This window comes from Solea solea, chromosome 11 (genome assembly GCF_958295425.1).
Source record: "Solea solea chromosome 11, fSolSol10.1, whole genome shotgun sequence".
In the NCBI taxonomy this organism is placed as follows: domain Eukaryota; kingdom Metazoa; phylum Chordata; class Actinopteri; order Pleuronectiformes; family Soleidae; genus Solea; species Solea solea.
In genome coordinates this window covers 16,370,199-16,392,538 of record NC_081144.1, presented here as the reverse complement: position 1 = coordinate 16,392,538, position 22,340 = coordinate 16,370,199, and the positions used below count along the sequence as shown (strand labels likewise).

The 22,340-nt window shown below is 39.8% G+C and overlaps 3 protein-coding genes across 8 annotated transcripts in view; all 3 read right to left on the bottom strand.

The window, feature by feature from the left end:
* Positions 1-383: 383 nt before the first annotated feature.
* On the bottom strand, positions 384-4,279 carry nsun5 (NOP2/Sun RNA methyltransferase 5). Its single transcript, XM_058642912.1, has 4 exons — positions 2,175-4,279; positions 1,586-1,793; positions 881-1,045; positions 384-672 (listed from the first exon to the last, which is right to left on the bottom strand). The coding sequence occupies exons 1-4, from the start codon at positions 3,097-3,099 to the stop codon at positions 471-473; spliced, it is 1,500 nt and encodes a 499-aa protein (XP_058498895.1). The 5' UTR covers positions 3,100-4,279; the 3' UTR covers positions 384-470.
* Positions 4,280-4,526: 247 nt separating this feature from the next.
* mybl2a (v-myb avian myeloblastosis viral oncogene homolog-like 2a) lies at positions 4,527-15,172 on the bottom strand. 6 transcript variants are annotated; one of them, XM_058642908.1, is made up of 13 exons: positions 15,051-15,172; positions 14,887-14,937; positions 11,343-11,445; positions 10,959-11,030; positions 10,134-10,226; positions 9,830-10,050; positions 9,623-9,743; positions 8,840-8,893; positions 8,485-8,723; positions 7,448-8,141; positions 6,664-6,903; positions 6,118-6,318; positions 4,527-5,926 (listed from the first exon to the last, which is right to left on the bottom strand). In XM_058642908.1, exons 2-13 carry the CDS (start codon positions 14,895-14,897, stop codon positions 5,324-5,326), a joined length of 2,652 nt encoding a protein of 883 aa, XP_058498891.1. In that variant the 5' UTR covers positions 14,898-14,937; positions 15,051-15,172; the 3' UTR covers positions 4,527-5,323. The 6 variants fall into 6 exon arrangements, with proteins under 6 accessions (XP_058498891.1, XP_058498890.1, XP_058498892.1 ...); XM_058642907.1 differs by having other exon boundaries at positions 15,012-15,141; XM_058642909.1 differs by lacking the exons at positions 14,887-14,937; positions 15,051-15,172 and adding an exon at positions 14,402-14,811.
* A 1,165-nt stretch (positions 15,173-16,337) lies between these two features.
* sgk2a (serum/glucocorticoid regulated kinase 2a) overlaps positions 16,338-22,340 on the bottom strand; it is a gene marked incomplete in the record, with an annotated part of 9,814 nt that continues 3,811 nt past the window's right edge. The window contains 8 exon segments of the mRNA XM_058642054.1: positions 16,338-18,105; positions 18,846-18,935; positions 19,073-19,228; positions 19,630-19,725; positions 19,900-19,986; positions 20,061-20,097; positions 20,185-20,297; positions 21,289-21,420. Of these exon segments, the coding sequence (XP_058498037.1) occupies positions 17,950-18,105; positions 18,846-18,935; positions 19,073-19,228; positions 19,630-19,725; positions 19,900-19,986; positions 20,061-20,097; positions 20,185-20,297; positions 21,289-21,408 (855 nt within the window).

Sequence of the window (22,340 nt, the reverse complement as noted above, 5' to 3'; positions counted from 1 at the left end):
GCAGCTTGAGAGTTTGAACAGAGCTGCACAAGAACAAACTACCGTGGAAAATACACAGGGAAATATCAGTGCTCATATTCATATAAAATCATATGAACCAGAAGTTAATTGCATTGTATTTTAGTACTTGAAACATCTGCAACACCAATAACTATACCTGCAGAACAAACTGCAAGCCAATGCAACCACTTCACTATAAAACATCATTCTCATTACATACAAGGTTTCAACAATGAAGGTTCTGTGTTTGTTTCTAAGTAAGGTTTGCTGCTGGTTACCTGCTTCTAACCTGAAAACACCAGTCATGTCTTAAAACAACACAAAAAAAAAAAACAGCACAGGGTTTCCAGAGTATCAAACAATAATGAGGCACAGAGATGAGATTCATTAAAATATCATTTTTACTTTTTTAGTTACATCGCTCACAAAAAACATCCCACAAGACAATATCATGTACAAGTTTCTGATCATCACTCGGCTGTTGCTTCTTTACTCATCATCTTCTTCTTCTTCTTCTTCTTTCGCTTCCTCTTCCTCTTCCCCGGTGCACTGTCAGTGTGGGTGCAACACACCTGGTCCTGGTCTGCTGTAGATACTGGTTCTTCCTCAGACTCTAAAGTTTCCGTCGTCTCCTTGCAGGCACTAGGACCTTGGGCTGTCGCCTCAGGTACGCTGTGACAGAACAAACAACAACAGCCTTATTTTAACAGATTCTACTGCCTGTGTTAAATACGACAACCGGCTGAAAACGTAAACTAAAAATAAAATAAACAAAAATAAATAACTCTAGATATAAGCGTGTAATTAAAACGGCCGATTCAATGTCCCTTATAAATACAATAACTGATCTAAATACTGTTAAAGAACACATAGCAATTACCTTATCTGTACAGCTTGTCCCTGCTGCATATTCCCGGACTCATTGCGTTTCTCCAGAAGAGCCACGAAAAATCCATGTGTGCGTGTCTTGGTGGTGCTGGCTCTCAGACACTGAGTGAGCGGGTCCAGGCCTCGTTCTGGCCAATCAGCCATAACAGGAACCAACCTAGGGAATAAAACATAAAATCTTTTAAGTAGACCGTTGTACAATGATTTTTGAGGAACAGCAGCTCCAGCACCTCAGGGTATAATAGATGATAGACATTGTTAGATAATCCAAGCATCGACCAGACTTCCAGTGACTGACAGCCAGCCAACGCTATGTCATATTTTTCCCTTTTCTTAATTTATAACAGTAAAACAATTCTACGGGTCTAAACCTCATGATTGTACAGACAGAAATAATTATACCATCTAAATGTCATCATCTTACAAATAATTTTCATTCACAACAACCAACATACCGGGCCGTAATTCCACCCCAAAGTTAAGAAACTGTGCATCTGTACAGAGCCAAACAGTACAAGAGAGTTCCTGCAGTGTTTACTCTTCTTGACCATGTAAAGAGGTCATTGAGACTTTATGTAAAACATTGAAATGCTCTCTGGAACTTCAATCTGAAGGAAGGACGCCAAGAGGAGAATGCTAGAGAAGCGTAAGAAGTGTAAATTCATATTTTAAGGGTAATTTAGAGCACTACTGCTACCTGAAGCTGGGGTTCTCCTGCAGACAGGCCGTTATAACTTCCTCATTCTCCTGACTGTGGATGGAGCAGGTGGAGTAGACCAGGCGCTTCAAGCGAGGAAACCTGAGGCCGTGGTTGAGGCAGCGCAGTTGGAAGGAGGCCAAGGACGCCAGACGAGCCTGGTCCTTCTCCTGGTCAGCAGAGGCGTTGTCCCGGAGGCACACCATTCCTGGAACCCACAAACAGTTTAAGGAAATTATTCTTCAATTCTGTCAAGGTTGACAAACTTTTTTTTAAAAATCTGAATCAGTCAGAGTAAACAGTGCATTAACAACACAATATGAAAAAAAGAGTTTGTGACATGTTTCTGATCTGATCACAGTTTGCTTATCTGCATCTTTGACCTCAGTCATGACATTACAGGTGCCATAGCTTACAAAAAGGAAAAACAATGTTATAACTGTAATGTTCTCATGTCACACCATCTCTCCAAATGTACATTTAATCAAATTGCACTTGTATTGTTTAGTTCAGCTGTCCAGGCTTTCAAAACCATTCTGGATATGATAGGACTCAAGAGATACAGAAGGATAAAAGCTAGTTACTGCACCTGATCCACTGCAGGAGGGATCCAGCAGGATAAACTCAACATCTTTATATTGCACATTGTCAGGTTCCACCTTCAGGAAGTCCTGGTTGGCAAGCTGCTGAATAGTGACCCCAGCTCGCAGCAGGAGAGTCGACATGGTCGCTAGACGCTTGGGGTCCAAGTCGAAGGCAAAGAGTTTGCCCTTGTTCTTCATGATGGCTGCCAGGTGACTGGTTTTGTTGCCGGGGGCAGCACAGGCATCGATGACATGGCTGCCAGGTGGGGGGTTGAGGAGATAGGCAGGGAGGCAGCTGGCTTTGTCCTGCAGAATGATGTGGCCAGCCTTGTAGAGAAAGTGGTCGTGGAAGTCAGTCTTAGGAGAGAAGATCAGCAGCTCCGGCAGATGCATGTCCCTCACAAATTCTTTCTCCCTCAGGGTGAAGTCCTCCAGCTTGGAGGCCTGACCGTGGTAGAGCAAGCCGTCCCTCTTAAAGTAGTCCACGACATCATCCACGGTGTTCTGGAGGGTGTTCACCCGCACGTATCTGGGTAGACGGTCTCCGGCGGATTTCTGAACGCCGGCTGGGAGGAGATCTTCATTCCTACTGACCTTGTGCTTTACCTTCATTCTGGCCAGTGCCGCCTGCAGCCTGGATCGGTGCTTCATTATCCTGACCTTCCAGGAGCCCCCGCACTTCAGCCCCTGGCCCATCAGCAGGTCGTACACCAGCACCTTGGCCTGATGCATACTCAGCTTGGTCTGCTTGAGCAGGTTGGTGGACTCGATGAGCTCCTTCAGGACGGAGGAAAACTTTTGCGTCTCACACACCAGCGCGAACAGCTGCTTAATGTTGCCAAATTTACTGTCGTAAACCAGGGTTTTCAGAGCGCCCTGTTTCCTCTCAGCTTTCTCCAAGATTTCTGCGGCTTTCACGTACAGAGCCATGGCAACAACAAACGTTTAGCTAGCTTAGAGTCTGGACTGAGACTTTACTTTCTCCGCTTACTGGTGTTTTATAATTGAAAACTTGCCCGAGTCACGCTCCTCCCATCCTGTATTCTGTGTTAATGTAACACACGGAACAAGCGGTGGTTTTTTATTTTATTATCTTTCAAAGTTTTGTATTCGCTTCTCCGACTGTGGCGATTCTGGTAACACGCACATGGTAGAGGAAGCGTCTGTCATCACTTCCGGAAAAGCAAGGTGTCGCACAGAATTCTACGTAGGAGCGTTCAGCCAATCACTGACGAGAGCTGTACAGCGATTTAAAGACTTTAAAGAGATAGAAATGTCACAATATTGTTAGATGCAACTGCAACAGCTGTTGGAAAAACATGTTTCTCATGGCAATTCAAGAATAAAAATAAGGCAATACGTCAGCTTTCCCTACAAGGCATTATAAGTCCTTCATCATACTGCTCTGCCTTTACTGAAAATTTGTGTTTTGGTTACTGCCTCACAAGTTTCTCTTGACTAACAATATCAAAGAGGTGTCCTTTAAAATGTTTCATAGATTCTATCCAAGTAAATGTTATCTGCAAAAACTTAAAATAGACATCGATGTCAGCTGTACCTTTTGTGCAGAAGCTCAAGAAACGCTGGAACAGAGGGATAAAAATGTATTAAAAAGAAATTGAAGAGCGACATCGATGTAATCTGTACATTCTACTATAAATGCCCTGAATCTGTTGTACATTTATTTTGGTCTTGTCCTTTTGTGAAATTGTTCTGGCAAAATGTCTGTGAATTTCTGAAAAGATTGATGTCACCTTTAACCTTTCTTTATGAGGAATGTATTGTTTGGTCTCTTGGGAAATAGTAAAAAAATTCATAGATATAGATTATTAATTTCAGCATCATAATGGCAAAATTCGATAAGAAGCCATGCTGTACTGCCTTTAATAACAAGATCAAACAACATCATCCCAATCAAGAACTCTTAACTAGAGTTAAACCTTGTCTTCTCCATTTATTTATATTTCTGTTCTTTTTTGAATTTATTAAATTATCGTTTCCTGTATGTAAATTCTCCTATCAAATACCGTCTGTTCTACCTTGGAGGGGGGACAAAAGTCCCTAGAAGTATTTGATTTATTCATAATTAATTTAATTTGTCATGTTGGTTACTTTTTCTTAATTGTACATGATTTGTTTTTTAAATGTATTCAGTATTTTTCTTAATTATAAAATGGCAGTATGTTCAATTCAAGTAGTTTTATGGACTTTGGACAAAATCATTTTTCTGTTCTAAACTTGAGACCAACTTTTTTAATTTGATACGCCCAGTTTGTTTGTGTGCGTGATATGTTTTAACACATCTATTTTAAAACAAAAACATAAAAGTTTGAATTATACCATTGACAGTCATCTCCTTAACAATACTGTGCATTTCAGTGTAATATTTATATTTGAATCTTCACATGCACAGGATGAATTCAACCCAAATATACTGCATTTCTTTCCACCCTTTACAGAGTCACTACGCCTACTGATGGACTCAGAAATTGACTCATACATGAAAAGATCAAATCAAATATTGGACCACTGATACAAGGCACTGATGGAAAATCTAAATTTAACACAAGAACATTATCTGGTTATTTCCATATGGACAAAGAAGTGGCGAGATAACATGTATTACTCACTCAATCTGGGTAAAAAACAGTTAGCCAATTTTAACCTTAATGACCTTCACCATCAGAGTGACACATATGAAAAGCAGCATCAGGGCTCATGAGAGAAACACGTTCATTAATAAACCTCTGATAAAAATGACAGAGGAACACACTGTAACAGACCAATACAAAAAACTTTTACACAGAAAGTAGTCTAATTTACTTTACTGTATGAACCACCACAGTCCATCTGTACTTGCTGTACAGCACACTTAACATAAATTGCAATGATGAAAAATAACAACTTAACATGTGCACAATCACACCTCACTGTCAGCCAAAAAGGAAAACTACTATCCCAATTTGTGCATCAAGAGAAACCAGCTGATCTGCTCTGCATCACTGCAGATCAAAACAATAAGGATGATTGAAGATTTTCTGTTGGACTCAAAATTTGAGATCCTACACATCAATCACTATCCATGTTATTCTGCCTGTGAAAACAGCAGCAAAAGCTGTCATCAAAAGGAGAGACAAAACTGTGACTTAATCCATCAATGTTTAGTGACTCCATTGGGCTTTTTAACGGTCTTTGTCTTCAAGGAGTTTTTGTACAAAAGCAGCCTCTCAGTGGTGTGAGGTGGTAGGCGGTTTCTCTCGGCTCTTACAATACATGCAGCCATTGGACAGAGTCTCTCGAAGCCTCCCGCAGTAGCTGGTGCTGCCAGCAGCCTTTTGGCGATGCTCTGTAGCAGGGGAAACCGAGTAGCAGATTTCCAGTAGAGTAAACTGGACATGCTCTCCAACAGTGGTTCAGACATGTACACATCAAACTCTGACTTCTTCATGGTTTTTGCAGGTGGCTGGAGGAAGTTAAAGATGGACTTGCGTTTGAGGTCATTTCCACTGATTCTATCACAGTCACTTTCATCTGAACTGGCACCAGATGCCTCCATTAGTGTGTTGGCTTGGTTCTCCTCTTTGGCACCTAGCTCCTTTAGTAACTCCTTGTCAATCTGGGTTTTGGCTGCTTCCACAGATAAAGACACCGAGGCAGTAGCGTTCTCTAATGTGGCTTCCATGATGGTGCGAGCTTCATATTTTGATGGAGGAGTTAGGAAACCAGTATTGTCCTCCAGTTTGGCATCAGAAAAAGGCTGTAAAATGTGAAAGACCTGATAAGAGTTCTGTCACTGACTGCAGTTATCATCACCAAATATCTATACACACAGAGCTCTATACAACTTAATAGAAAAACAATATTAACTGAATCGAATTTTTGAGATTTTTAAGCTTTTGTTTCATCAGTCTAGATGCAAAATATTGAAGTTCTGTCCTAATTCAGTACCTGCAATTTGATCCTGGGTTCCAGCAGAGCAGCTAGTATCATGTCCTTCTGTTGAATTAGGGTCTGGAAGTGTGTATGGAGGCCTGTGCGTAGAGCCTTGTTAAAGTGGGTGTAATTAGTGACACAGCCCTCCAGGGTCTTGTCAAGGCCAACAAGAGAAGGTATGATGAACGAAATAGTCACACCATTTCCTTGCAAAACCTGGGTTAGAAACAAGCAGAAACCGAAAAGGTTCAGACGCATTCTGCAACAGAAAATACCCACACAACAAATGTTGTATGTACACAAGAGAGCAACAATTTCAAGGGGTTCATAAAGGAGAAGATATCACTGTACCCTGAAAAATTCAATTAGTCAGAATATACTGTATTTACACTTTTTCTTGAAGATCAAGTGTGAAGGACTTCAACATAAATAGATAATAATACAATTTTATTTTGTATTTCAATGCAATTATATTTTTAGTTATTGCATATTCGCCTAAAATCAAGTCATTCATTCTTGGAATAAGAATGAATACTTTCAATTCTCATGAACTTATTTTACCTGCAAGGCCTCCTCAAACGGCTCAAGGAGACCGAGGATGTCAATCACTTGTTCCCTCTTGACAATGACCAGTGGTGGGGCACTGGCTGTGTCACTGGCCTCTATGCGAGCCTGAGCAAGGAGTGTCACGATGGAACTCCAGGCAGACTCCTCCACCATACGTCGTAAAGACAGCATCATGGAGTTCCAGCGACAGTGACTGGAAGGGCACAGAGACACGTTGAACTCCGACAGCAAAACCTAAACAAATGAAATGACACATAAGGGTCACGTTAAAACAATTGAAGATTTCTGACCTTTTTTTAGTCCAGGGTGCAATAAAAACAAATGCATTAGCCCAAATACAGAAATATGCAATGTAATGTGAGACATAAGAACAAAGTCTCAAAAATCATGAAACCATACTGTATGCAAAACACAGATAACTTTAAAGAGACACTCAATGAGACTTAATCAAATAAGGCTTTTGAAGTGGTTTTTTTTCACATGTGCTATGAACCACCTACAAACCAACTTGTACACATGCTACATTAAAATCTGTTAGGAGAGGGTTGGAAAACTATAATAACCATCAATATAATGCATAACCACTTTAAATGTTTTTCTTCAGACTTGTTAAATGTTTGACTGTAATAAGTGTTTGTTTTCTACCTCTTCTTTGTATGTAAAATATGAATCTGTAACAAAATAATGCAGACTTCATGACAGAGTATGTTATTCATGATAAGACTATGATCCAGAGTGAAATAAATCACATTTAAATGTATTTGTCTGATTCTCCTACCTCACTCCAGTAGGCGTTGCTCCTAAAGAAAGCTATGACATTGTGGACCTGTGAGAGCAGGTTCTCTACTACCCTGGAATTCTTCAGTGCCTCCTTGATCACTAGCTGTAGTGTTTTGGCTATACATGTGGTCATGGTCCCAAACTGCAGCTTTGAAAAGGGGGACTCCATTTCTGACATCTGGTCAGACAAAAATGCTACTATATCATCTCCATCTGGTTCTCCCCTGTTGGAGGAGCACATGATCTTATAGTCACAGAACAACTTGTTTTCGGTGAGAGTTTCCTTGGCCTGATTGGTGAGGATGTAGCCGATGCTGTGAGGAAATATGCCATAGCTCAGTAGCACACCCTCAAGCTCACTGGCAACAGCTGTGCAGAGGTTTTTGCGGCTTAGGTGTCTGAAAGCAACAATGGGACGGCGGATCTGCCAGGATTCACTGACAAAATGGAGCTGTACGATGACGATGGCCTCTTCTTCGAGTTGGGATTCATCCCCAGCCCAGAGGTCCACGGTGACATGAACAGCATTCTCATTAAATTCGGTTCTGGCTTTAAGGTCACGGATGAGCTGGGGCTTGATTGTTCTCTCCACTTCATCATAAAGCTGCAGGCCAATGGAACACTGGGAGAGCTTGTTGTATTCAGGGCTAATAGTACTCATGAAAGATCTGAAGCCCACACCTTCAACAAAACTGTGGGTAACAAAGAGACACAATTGTAAATTTGTTATATGGGATTTTGCTGCATATGTAACTGCAATTTTATCTTGACTTGCTGTGGTCACACCAGATAGGAATTTTTTGAGTTGTGAATGCACAAACGAATAGCACACAAAATATGATGCAAACAATGTGGCACAATGCAAAAATGTATGTTCAGTGTGACTACTGTAATTCAATGAACACAGACATCTTCTGAAAAGGAACACATAACATTATAAAAAGAACACAGGTTATGCATTAACACGTGTGGATATTTCAGCAATTTTTGGCTACCACCACACTAGAACACATTAACACCAGTACTTCTAATCACCTGAGTGGCAGCATGTCCTCAGCAATCATCCTAAGTGCTGCATTCACTAATTTTTTCTGGTCCACTGCTGCTGGCAGAGTGCCTGAACTGGAACTGGGACTGGGACTGGAAATTGAACTGCGAGGCAAGGAGGGACTCGGAGAGAACTCCCTCACTGATGCTGAAGTCTGTGGAGGTGGAACATTCATCTTCTGCTTGGATTTCTGACACTCCTGTTTCTTCTCTTTGTCTAGCCTGACCTGCAGCAAAGCAATAAGTAGGAGAGTAAAGTCAAGCTGCTGGGCTTTGAAAATCATAGAGAAAATTAGAAAAACATATTCTATGAAAGTCAAAGTGGAAAAAAAAAATCACTTGCCACTCCAGGAGTTACTGGTTCCGTGTCTAATACAACATCACATTTGAAGTTCGCCTATAACAGAACAGAGCATATAAAATAAATCCACAATTGTTGGTGCCAATAATCATAATCTCATATTCAGTCTGACCAGCAGCCCATAAAAAGTTCTGTAAACTGATAAGAATAAAATAGCACTTATGATATTCAGCAATGTAAAACACTCTTTGTTTGGTGATATGGGGCTTATCATATTGGTATTCGCCAGTAGAGGATAAAAAAAAACGTCTATCATGTCAAACAAAAATGGCAATCTAATGATTTACTTACATAAAGGGGCCAAAAACTGTGTCAAGAACATGTTCGCCGCCATGCCACTTCCAGCCTGTTGGCAGTAGGCAGGTTGGGTCTAAGATTTTTTGCTCTAGACAGAAAACTTTGACCCTATCATCTGCAGCCTCAAGAAAAATCAAGATTTTATCGTACCAGGTTTATCATATCATACCAGGTTTTCCTGCATTTTTATACCATCTGCATCAAAGCTGAATATTGTTCTGCTTCTTTACTGTTCTGTTGCAGTTGGCTTGTGTGATAATGAATTATCACCTTCTTCTATTAAATGTTCACACGTATCTCCTTTAAATCGGATGCCCAAACAGGTGTTCCAAATAAAGTACTGTCAGGGAGATTTTTTTAACCAAAAACATTTTATCAGTTACTTCCCTGTAATTTCACAGCGTCATCCAAATGAGCCAACAAAAATGATAAACAATGGTATATGCCAAGTTCAATTCAGTTCCATACCTCTCCTTTGTCAAACTGCTGAATATCCAGGGAAATGCTGTCAGCCTCACTTCTGAACAAGCCCATTTCTGCTTTTTGTTTGAGGGAGCAGTTCCAGCGATTCTTTACAGAGTAGTCGGTCCTTCAAGGGGAATGCAAAAATGTACATTGTAATAATCAGGGTAATCATCCGACTCTTTAATTTCCCTCACCACTAACATGACCCACCTTCCAGGAAGCAGCCTGGCAATCTCAGCCCAGCGGTTACCCAGAATGGAATGGGCTTTGAAGACAAGGAGGTCTTCTTCATCTGTCCAGTATTTCTTACTGACCTGTGGGTCAAGGTGGTTGTACCAGCGCTCACGACATTTTCTCCCCAGCCGCCCTTTCAAGTGCTTGGAAATGAGAGCCCATTGTTTGGTGCCGTACTTGCCCACCAGCTCTTTTATCTGTCCAGGAGTGAGATAGGACAATAATGACTAAACTGTGTTTAGTGCAAGTATGTTTCAGACTCTCCATGTCATTTCCCCACCTTTCCATCTTCCTCTTTGGTCCAACTGCCATTCAATAACTCGGGATCCAGGTGTTTTTTCCAGCGGTTCATGCACTCAATTCCTGTCCGCCCCTGTCACATCATCACAAAATGTAATGTTTGTTACATAATCCAAAATTTAAAGCTGCAGTGCAAAACTTTTGGTGAATTTTGCTGTTGCAATTATTTTTGCTTGTTTGACCTTTGTGAACAAGCGGTCATACAACATCATCAGACCTGGCTGGGGGAGCGTTTGTGTACATGTACAAAAGCGTCACAGGAGCAAGAGGCATTTATCCCATTAAACTGCTAAACAACCAGGAGTATTATTAACTTCCGAAACTTTTCATGGCCATTTTACTGTTTTCAGTCATACTCCAACAAGGAGACATCAAGTAGAAATGCCCAGTGAGTGAAAACTGGCAGAGACTGTTTACTTTAGAGCGCCTTAATTTATTAATTAAAATATCAATATTTGCCCTGGTGTGTCTTTTAGCGTATTGCATGAAAAAGAACAATGATATATCGGCAAATCGATATTTTGACCCACCCCTTGTCTCACTTTACAAGTGCATTGTTAATGTTGCCTCTGTCTGACGTAAACAAATCACTTCATGTGTGCAGTACGGGAATCTGACTGGGCAACACCAGATCTAAACACCACTATTCTGAGAAACACAGCAAGATGTGTGTAGAGCATTGTGTGAACTAATTTGGCAAGTATTGGCAAGCAATGTAAAGGATGTTAAATTATATTCGAATTAATTAAATACATTAGCAACACTTTTTCTGTCCTGTCTGGTCTTGTTTCTGTTGAATACTTACAGGAAAAAAACAGCCAATGGTTTTCCAATCTTCTTTCCCTAAGTTGCTGACCAGTATTTTGAGATTTTCATCCTAAACAAAAGAAGATATCAATTCAGACATGCCATAAATCAGGCTTTAAGACCACCTCCCATGTATAGGTTATCATGAAGTTTGCAACAGGGGTAAATCACATTAGGATTAGTTAATCAGAAAGTTTTTATTTAGTTTATAGTTGTTGTTTTTTTTAACACTGGCTGAAACATCAACAGACATCTATGAACACATTTTCATGAGTATACAGTGCTGCTTCCCACATGCAGCATCACACCATAATTATCAGCAACAATGTTGTAAACTATTAGAAAATATATTAGCCTCCAGATAACGCCCTCTTTATATCACCTCTTCCAGTGTCCATACAGCTTTACACCTGGTGCCATCCATCTTCTCTGCCGAGTCCGAGTCAGTGTCGATGCACATATTGCTATCACTCTCCTCTTCCATGCTGCAAACACATTTAGAGAAAAACCAAATGCATTAAAATGGAATTAATAATAATAATAATTCTTAGATTTTGCTAAGAACGAAAAGACACACTAAAGAAAGATCTAAAGAAATGAATTATGGATAGCTGTGACATTGTGACTAGTAAAAACTGAATTGCTGATATCTGACACTGCAGTTTTGACTAGTCAGAATGAGGTCACTGATACATAAAACTACAATTCATTCTTTCTCCAGCTCTGCAGATCAGCACAACTGTCTCTTGCACAGGCTGAACCCAAGGCTTCTTTACATTCTTCTCCAGAATGACAGAGTGTCCTTTTTGGTCGTCTACAGTGTAGGAGTCTTGTTCAAATGGTGTTGAAAGTTTGTTCAGTTTGTTCTGCCTAAGCAGGACTTTATCTCCCTGTCTCGCCATACTGTCTTTTGTGTTTGTCTGCATGCATACGCCCTTCGTTGCGGCATCTGTTATGCAAACAGCAGCATCCTGTCCAGTCGGCTGACCCTGGTGGTTTACTGACAGTTCAGGAATTTTAGTTCGAATCTGGCAGTTAAACAGCAACTCGGCCATGCATCGCACACAAACTCAGCAACTTTTCTGTTACCTCAAACCTGTCATCCACACCCCCGTTGCAAGATGAGCATTATCAGTTGCATCAGTACTTTAAAGTACAAGTGCCACAGAGAATGCAGTGAAACTTCACCAGATAGTTCATGGAAGGTTTCTATTAATTATTTAAGAATGAGAATAAACCACATTTTCCACTTTTATTTTGATGCTCGAACATTGAAGTGGCCCCCTACTGAGATGACAGTGCCAACAGTGGCCCCTCAGGGTTCCACAGTTGTAGCCAGGTTGGGAATGAATCTGCCACAGTAGTTCATTGGCCCCAGAAAACTCCTCACCTCAGCTGCATTTGTTGGATGCTGTGTATTTCCCACTGCTTCAATCTTTGACTTAGCTGGCCCAATGCCATTATTGGACAGACCCATGAACTCTAGTTGCATCATCCGAAATTGACACTTTTTTCCATTTACTGTTAGCCGATTGTCTTGCAGCCATTACAGGACTTGTTGTAGTTTCTCATCATGCTGTTGTATTGTTTCTCCAGAAACGATGATGTCATCAGATATGTTATGCACACCAGGGATGCCTTGTAAGACTTAACCAATAAATAAATCTCAGGTGCAGATGAGATTCCAAACAACAATCTCTTATAATTCCACAGCCCTGTGTGTGTGTGACAAATGTGGTGAGCTGTCTGGATTCAGGCTCCAGGTCTATTTGATGATATCCCCACTTAAGATCTATCTTAGAAAATACAGTGGCTCCTGTCATGTCCTCCAGTATTTCATCTATGATGGGGATTGCATGGTGTTCCCACACTATAGCTTCATTTGCTCTTCGCATATCCAGTCTTGTCTCTTTCTTACCATGTACTGCAACTAGTCGTGACACCCATGGTGTTGGTCCGTTTACTGTCTCAATAACATCTCTACCTCTAGCTGTTTGAGCTTTTTCTTTTACTTGCTTCCTAACACTGAATGGTATTCTGCACACAGACTGGGCTAAAAGTTTTAAATTTTTGTCAATATGAAGTGTAAGTTGTTATTCAATCAGTTTTCCTTAACCTTGAAAACAATCTTTATATTTCTCGTGTTTACCTGTGCAATAGGATCTATACAAAGTAATCCCGATCTAACAGCAGTCGCTCTTCCCAGCAGGCAGATCTGTGCTCCTTTAATTACATAGATTTCTCTCGCTTGGATTTGAGATGTGAAAATCCCTTTTACCTGCAGTGGCTTCTTAGAGCCGAAAGAATAAACTGTCTTACCTGGCCTTTCTAGTTTGGTATTATTTTTAAATGCCAACTGTTTGAATGTGGTCTCAGTCACAATTTCACATGAAGCTCCAGAGTCTATCAACTACTGGCTGCTTATTTATTAGTATTGTCAGCGTTCCATCTTCAGCACTTTCTGTGATTTGGAATGCAAATTCAGCATCTGTGTCGCTGTCAGTGTCTCATTTGTGTGTGGTTGTGATCATGGCTCTAACTTAGTTTTTTACTTGCCTCTTCTCCACTGCGTTGTCTGTGGATTTTTCAATATTTGCAGATTGATGATCTGCTGTCTCCATTGCTCTTGCAATTTCTTGAAGATCTGTGAGTTTTAAGTCCTTCTCACCTAACAGCCGTCGGCGCAAGGCGTCTGAAGTGCACTTGTCAATCACGTGATCACGTATGCAATCACCCTCGTTGTCCCCGAATTCACATGCAACTGCTAGCTCCTTCAATCTGCTCACAAAACTGTCCGTAGATTCGCCTTGTGCTTGTTCAGCACGTCTGAACATATGTCTCTCGTAGGGAATGTTTTTCTGAAGTGTGAAATATTCATTTAACTTGGTTACCGCTCCACCGTAGTCGGCTTCATCCTCGGTGCCGTCCAGCGCGAAGAAAATATCCTGCACCTCAGCTCCAGCCAGGTGCAACAATAACGCTCTCCTTTGAGTGTCATCGCTGACTCCAGTCGCGACTAAATATAATTTAAAACTATTTATCCACTTTTTCCAGCGAACACAAACACTAGTCGAGTCACTCAGAACATCGAAAGGACTTATCGCTGGTAAATTTAGCGTCATGCTAACGCTGTGAACGGTGCTCGGCTAACCTCTTCTCCCTCGTGAATATGAGCTCAAACTTCGTGCATGTATTCTCGCTTGAGCACACAGCAGCGTTGCTTTTAATTTAGACACTCGTCGCAATGTGTAGTGTTTCTCGTCCTGTTTAATACCAACGACAGTAGTCCAGGCATTTAGTGGTATTTTCTGTTTTCCGTTTCACTCCGTAAACATGTTTCCCGGTTCTAACATCTCCTAAATTGTCACCTGGCCGGAGGTGACGTACACTATAGTTACAGACAAATTACATGGATGTACATCAAATACACACATGACTTACACTCACACTCGTGTAACTTCGAGATAATTTGCGGCGCTGTGTGTGCCTGAAGCGACTCCTGTCTTCTCTCGGGAGTCGCTGAACGACCATACAAAAAGTGTAGCGCCTCTAGTGGCACAACTTAGAACGCACACTACAGTCAGCGAAAACGAGGTGTTAGTAATGATTTCCACGTTTGAGACAACAACATATGTAGGAGACACGGCATGTACGTGTGGGGGGAGAACACGTCAGTGCCCAACTATACTTTAGACTGAAAAATGCTTCTGGAAAACAAACAACCATGTACAGCTTTACTTTTCCTGCTCACTCGCATGACACAACATAACAACGTACTCACACGGCGAAACAAACACTGTATTCACAGCTGTAACCAACGCATAATTCACATTAATGTTATTATAAGACAATGCCACCCCGACACCACATATATTCGACAGAAAAAAACAGAAATAACCTCAAGCGAGTTTGTTTCTCTCACTTACCCACGCGACATCACTCCTCTGTCGTTCCAGTCTGTCCCAGGGAAAGTGTATCTGCGTAAAAACACTCATATAAGTGAAATTCAACAACACACGCGGAACGAAATGTATTCTGCTGGAGTACATACAAGGAAAATGTGATGTCGTGTGTGAGCAGAGATTGTTACCGGGCAGTGAAAATGAGAAGTGTGTTAAAGAATACCACCAGGCGGCAAACACTCACACACACCGACCCCCTCTCTAGTCCCCGGAAACACAGATCGTGCGCGAGGTGGTTAACGGCTCAGTTGACGGTGTGAACCTTTTTGTCAGTACTTCACTGACTAAAATAATCACTAATAACCCCTTAAATATAAAAATAATAACATATTTGTATCAAATGTTAATGGACTGTCGTGCACGGACAACAGCAATTCAGCTTTTCGAGGATTTTTAAAGATTGTCTCGGAATCTATGGCTTCTGCATTAGCTTAAGCTAAACTGAATTGCTAACTTGAAGTTGGATTTGGAGTAGTAAAGTGAAAAATTACACACGGCTGACCAGAGATAACAACTAAAATGTGAATTACGTGAACGTTAGGATTACCAAACGTCAACTGTAGCATATGAATGGGTATGATCAGTGTTGTTTAGAAAATGATGAGTGCTGCATTCAATGTTGGACCCCATACCTATACAGACCATTAAGCAAGCAAACATGCAAATTAAAAAGCATCTTCATACATTTGACAACAGATAGATGTGGTTCTGATAACAATATAAACTTTTAATCAGGCCTATGCAGTGAAAAGTTTTTAATGACTACATGGTTAAATAAGTGTATAAAAGTTAGCAGTTAGCATCACAACAAACCCAGTGACATGACATCATACAATAATGTGAGTGTTTTGTGAAATGTGTAAAATTTGAAATGTCATTTTCTGTAATGCTGCTGTCCTTAAACACCACCATTTAGCCAGTTCAGTTTTCTCAAGGCCTAATATTGGACAAAGAAATTCTTTACCAGAAATAAATAGATAGTGTGGTTTTAATTTGTGTTGAACTTTGGATTCCTGTAAGCAAACACCATTATTTGCTCAGGGTTTTATGGCTTCAGTAATCCAACTACACGTAGTACACCGTTTCACAGATATCCAGAGGTTAATGAACCTTGGTAGCACACAACCACACACAAACACAAACCATCATTATGTCATGGTTCGAATACAACTGTGTTTAGGGTGCTATGAGGAGCCTTTCAGCCAACAGAGTTCCAGTGGTGTCATCACACCAAGGTTGTCAGACAGGTTTTTGTTAACTTCAGAATCGTCTGTAACTGAACTAAATGTTTTTTTTTTAAATCACAATTTTATCAGAACTCCAGTTTCTAGTCTCTATCCTGTCTGGAATGATGAAAACATTGTTTCTATTATGCACATATGATGTTTAATGTTTCTTTCAGACGAACACATGAATGTTTTGACAACTGTTTGATTTATTAACATGTTTTCCATCTATACACACACGCACTCACACACACACGCACACACACACACAATACTGCTTGCTGGCAGCATGACATCAGAGCTTCTGTTTACAGGTTGTTTTGTCAGTCAAGGAACGACGACTTAGAATACATGATTACAGTTTCTGAAGGCAAAAATCACGATGGCATTTATGTTCATCATTTTGAACGTATGCAACTTTGAACATAACTAAGATATATTTTTTAAGTTGGCAAATAGAAATAGGAATTGCTTCTTTAAAATCAGATGCAAAAACAAGATTATATGTGAGATGTAATAAAAACTACAAAAGATCAAATGTACATTTTCACTGCCAACATCAAACTCCATCCATCACCAACTTCATTTCTAAGGCACTTAATGGTTTACACTAGCAAAAACGATACAGAACGTGTGCACAGGCTCACATATCCAGATTAAATAAACATTGGGTGCTAGGCAGGATTGACAAAATTATTATTTTTTTTAAAAAAGAAAAGGAAAAAGAAACACACAAAGTGTCTGCGCACCAGAGCAACAATCCTATTGCAAAGCTGCTTCTGTAAATTTACAGAAGTTAAATACAGTATTTTCATTTTATGCTGTTGCATATAAACAAATAAAACTAACATTACTGTCTGCTATCTAAAGGCTATGATAATAATGTTCAGACAAACTCATGTGAGGATATTTCTCAGTTTCAAAGCAGTTTAAAACAGAACTAAAATTGCATAATGAACCACATAATGTGCACAATGCAGTGTAGTTGACTTACTTTCAAAATCTGACTTAATAATTTTAGTGTTTTTTTTCACCACCTTTGTTTCTTAGTTCTAATATTTATTGAACAAACATTGAAATGAAACATATTTATACACAAAGTAGGTATTTAATGCTTTTCTGGATGTCACAAATTTTGTGTTCACATTGGAACTGATCAGATGACAGCAAGTCCACATGAATACACAAAGACAGAGTTGTGTTAGAGTTTAGAAAGTTTAGAAACTATTGATACCACACCATTACATCTTATTCATTCCTTTACATGTGACTGTAAAGATGCTCAGGAGTGTTTCATATTTTGCAAAATTCTGCAGGGAAGCATCTGGGCAAAAACAGACGTGTGATAAAGTGATAAATTAAAGGAAAAACCGGAAACATGAGCAGCAATGACCTGATCCAAAGCGTACAAGAAGCCACTAAATGGACTCAAGAGTATAAACAAGATTTGAATCATTTAATAATCACTAGATCTCAACCCAATCAAACAGATATGACAGCAACTTCACCATTGTCACCAAAATAAATCTCTCCAGGAGTCCAGAGATTTGTTGCATCTGTGCCAATACTGTAAGTTTGTTTTGGCAGTGTATTAAGACCATTCATTTATGTTTTCCTGTAATTATTTATCTGTCTGTATTTGAACTGCAGAGATTTTGTTTAATAAAAGCTTTCTTTCTTTTGCTACACTACACAGAGGGACAGTGTGAACATTTCCGCAGAAGTCCAACGCGATAGATACATGGCATCTGCAATGGTTTACCACCGTTTCCATGAGATGAAAAGTCATAAGAAATGCGTCTCACAGAAAGCTGTCATCGCTGGAGACGTAGGAAAACCCGTTGAAGGCGTTGGTGCAGCTGGTGCTGGCGCTGAGCTCCGGGGTCTGACTCACTGAGTTAGGAACCATTTCTGTGGTGAATTCTGGATCAATATGCTGAATGTCAGCTGGGCCTTGCTGAAAGATAATAATAAATGATGGGGTGACGTCTTTTCTGACGGGTTTCATGTTTACAGCAGGATGCAGCAGTGGCTGTGCTAAAACACTTTTTTTGTGCTAAAACTTTTTTTATTACATTAAGATTCTTTGCAAGTTATCATTCTATACACACTGATTTATTTATGACAATAGCTGAACTGGTAGGCTGCCCATTTAAACACATTTAATGGATACATGTCAACCAATCATTATATTATATTATTAATTTATTCAATGTCTACGGCTTTATCCTTCATATGAGGGTTGCAGGGCTGCTGGAGTCAATCTCAGCTGACACAGGGTTGCCTGTATTACACAGAGACAAACAACCACTCACTCTCACATTCACACCTCTGCTCAATTTAGAGTGTCCAATTAACCTCTGCATGTTTTTGGACTGTGGGAGAAAACTCACACACACACGGAGAGAACATGTAAACTCCTCAGAGAAAGGCCCTCGGTCAGACTAGGTCACAAACCCAGGTCTTTTTGCTGCAAGGCATCAGTGCGAGCCACTATAGTAGTGATAAATGTAAAATGATGAAGATCTAGAGGAGAGCACAGGAGGTGGGGGTTGTTGGAAAATGTGTTTCCAGATATGGTAAATGATTGGGGAGCTTTTGAGAAGGAAACTGAATGTCACACATGAAGACAGAGTGTCTTTGATGTGAAAATGACATATGAAGCAGTTCACAAAGCGGCAGCCTGACAAAACTCACCACATTAGGGTTGTAGGGAGGAGTGATTCTCTTATGGTAAAGGTCGTCCCAGTTGATTGGAGAGAAGAAGATGTGGTTCTTTATTTCTAACTATAAATTATATATAAAAAAAAAAAAATTAGAAAAGTCACACGCATGTTCACAATTCAGTCTCAAGTTTTGTAAAAAGCAGTTATGAAGTTGAGGTTTGTTCAAGGTATCACCCAACCAAAACTGATCACACTCACAAAGTCAGCGATGGCCCCGAGGCGTCTGTGCTGGTCCTTCTGCAGAAGCCCCACCAGCAGAGAGCTGATGGCAGCAGACTTTCCTGGAGGCACCAACAGTGGCTTGTGGAGGATCCCATCATACATTTCACCTACATCACGGCTATAGAACGGAGGCTGCAGCAAACAAACCAGTGCCAACATTATAAATATGTAACTCTTTGACGTTTGCAAATCAGCAAACATGAGAGAAAGACAAAAGGACGTTTTAATGTTAACATTTTATAGGATCACAACTTCATACAGGTTGTGTTTTCACCACCTGCATGTCACAGAGATAAAGAGAGAACAAGAAATCCTGATGTTTCGCCTTCAGTGTTTTCAATTGTTTTTACATGTATCAAAAATCAACAGCCATCAGTCGACCATTATGTTTAATCTATAATCCATAAGTTTGATAAGAAAATAATTGCCACCCTCCAGACTGTATGGTAAATAGTTCAAGTTACTGTGTCACTTAGGTTTTTTTTTACATTTTTCCTAGAGATAACACCTATAAAACATCCACACACACACACCAGACTGTAGATCATCTCATATAGCACTGCTCCCAAACACCACCAGTCCACTGTCCTGTCATATGGCTCCTTACGAAGAACCTCTGGAGCCAAGTACTGCAGACAGAGAGAGAGGACAGAAAAAAGCAAAAGAAAATATTGATACAGACAATACTAAGTGGACTAGTGAAGATTCATTAATAAGAAGTTTGAAGACAAGACAAATATAGTTTTATAAGGTTATGACGACTCTAATGTACTAAGTATGTTTTTGAGATGTTATTTACTCACCTCTGGAGTCCCACAGAAAGTCGAGGTGGTTCCCTCCGGCTCTACACCCTCTTTACACAGCCCAAAATCTGTTAGTACCACATGGCCCTGTAAAACAATTTCACAAGAGTGACAAATACTTTGTCTGAGTTTACATTGTCAAAGCAAATGTATCGACTTACCTGAGAGTCAAGAAGAATATTCTCCGGCTTCAGATCTCTGCAGGGAACACGGACGAGCAGGTCGTTAGTGTAAAAATGGATCACGTGTGAAATCATCTCATACTTGACTGTGTCTCAGTCACACCTGTAAACAATGTTGAGAGAGTGAAGGTAGCCGATAGCGCTCGCCACCTCTGCGGTGTAGAACCTCGCCCTGGGCTCAGAGAAACATCTCTCTTTCTGCAGGTGGAAGAACAACTGCACAGAGACAGAGAAAGAGAGGGATGGATGGACACAGCATATGAAGGATATTCATCAGATAACAAACACACACACATCACACAAAAGCAAAATATCATTTAAACATATAAGTAACTTTCATTCACCGTCTAAGGCCATGGTTCTCAAACTGTGGTACATGTACCACCAGTGTAAGGCGAGCATCCTCTGGTGGTTTAATTGATTAAATAATAATAATTAGAGTCGCCTCTCATCATCTCTCACTCCTGCCTAATCTAATTTGACTATGAAATATATGTGAGGAAGAGGAGGATGATGAGTGAGAGCAAATGATCTTACTGGGAATAAATGAATGTTTATTTAGAATGTGATAATAAAAACCAAAACAAAAAAAATAACTCATAAAATGTGTGTGAGCGTGTGTATAGATGGAAAACGTGTTAATAAATCAAACAGTTGTCAAAACATTGCTAATCTGGTCCTACCCTTATTATTAATAATAATCATACTCATAATCATAACACTAATAATGATTATACTAATAATAATAAATCTGCCTCCTGTGAAAAGTTTCTAACTGAATTTTTTTCACCACTGTATTTTAATGTTGGCGATAATGGTGTTATTTAGCTTTTGCTTCTCCCGCTTTCCCTTTCAGTTATGTGTATTGTGTGAACTACACTGTTGTGTGATGAATGATCTAAATGTCATGACCGAAATAAACATATAAATTTATAGGGCTATGTAAATAAAATTTAATTGAACTGAACTTCGAGAGCTCATTATTTTCTCAGGTGTAACTTGGCATAAAAAAGTTTGAGAACCACTGGTCTAGGGTAAAAGAAAGATTCGATAAGAGATACTGCATGCAATTAATCTACGTAAATACTGTATTACCACACTGTTACAGAGTGTTGTATGAGTCTGAAGCTCATTAAAAAAGTATAAAATACACCAAAAAAGCCATTAGACAGGTCTTAATATTCATTCATTAGTTTAAGGCACATACCTCTCCCCCATTGACATAGTCCAGGACAAAGTAGAGTTTCTCTGAGGTCTGGAAGGAGTAGTGAAGTCGCACCAGAAACGGGTGTTTCAGACTTTTCAGTAGCACATTTCTCTCTGCCATAATGTTCTTTTGCTAAAGACGAGCATGAAAAAATACATTTAGACCATAAAAGTTCAGTATGAAAAGCTAATACGAACAACAGAGAGAGGGAAAATATTCAGGAATTATAATTTGTTTTCTGTATTTCCTGGATCTTTCCCAACATTGTGACTAATGGTCAGTTTGCACAAAACTCTCTGTCCTGTCCCTCTCACACAAAATAATAAACCTTTAAGATGTTTTTTTTTTAGCTTTTAGTATGTAATAATACTCAATATAGTATTTTAAAGATAACTCTATACCTGTAATGTTTATGGTGCAGGTCTACAGAGAAGCATCATGCATGACTAAAGAAGGTCAGAACATGACAAGAAGAGGTTTTTAAAAAGTGATGCTTTAATATAGGTTTTAGAAAACTAATGAAAGACTAAACTGAGGAATGATGCCAGTGCTGTTCGGTAAACCAGACACAACACTTTACAAAGAGCAGAAGCAAATGCTTCCCACGAAAAGAAAGCAAATGTGTTTGATTGATTATGCAGAGGAGTCGTAAAATATGTCCTTTGCACAGAACAAGCTGTAGATAGATAGATAAGATTCAGATTGTGGTTGCTGGGTGCAAAACACTGTTTACTAATAACACAAACATTTTCCTCTTGGCACAAGTTGAGATATTTTCCACCTTCACCTACTTTATCCTGGTACATCAGTATCAGATCACTGTGTAGTTCCAGTTGTCTACCTATTTGTCTTGTTGTTTGTAGAATTGATTTGTATCGCTAAGTAGGAGTACATTTATCATTTTCAACATGATCTCAAAGTCAGAAATAGTGCTTCTGAAAATCAAACCTCTCCTTTATCAAGCCAAAGATGAAACGTAGTCATTTAGTTGTGTGTCCGTGATGGCAAGGGCGCCACTAGGTCCATATTCCAACCATTATCTTTCAACATTT

Excerpts from the sequence above, each read along its gene's own strand:
- nsun5 (XM_058642912.1), bottom strand. The coding sequence starts at position 3,099 with ATGGCTCTGTACGTGAAAGCCGCAGAAATCTTGGAGAAAGCTGAGAGG. Across the intron at positions 1,794-2,174 it reads TCCCTCCTGCAGTGGATCAG|GAATGGTGTGCCTCCGGGAC; the intron begins GTGCAGTAACTA and ends TGTGGGTTCCAG. Across the intron at positions 1,046-1,585 it reads CAGGAGAACCCCAGCTTCAG|GTTGGTTCCTGTTATGGCTG; the intron begins GTAGCAGTAGTG and ends TTTATTCCCTAG.
- mybl2a (XM_058642906.1), bottom strand. The coding sequence starts at position 14,082 with ATGACGCTAAATTTACCAGCGATAAGTCCTTTCGATGTTCTGAGTGAC. Across the intron at positions 8,894-9,622 it reads AGCAGTTTGACAAAGGAGAG|GCGAACTTCAAATGTGATGT; the intron begins GTATGGAACTGA and ends GTTCTGTTATAG. Across the intron at positions 6,319-6,663 it reads CGTTTGAGGAGGCCTTGCAG|GTTTTGCAAGGAAATGGTGT; the intron begins GTAAAATAAGTT and ends TTTCTAACCCAG.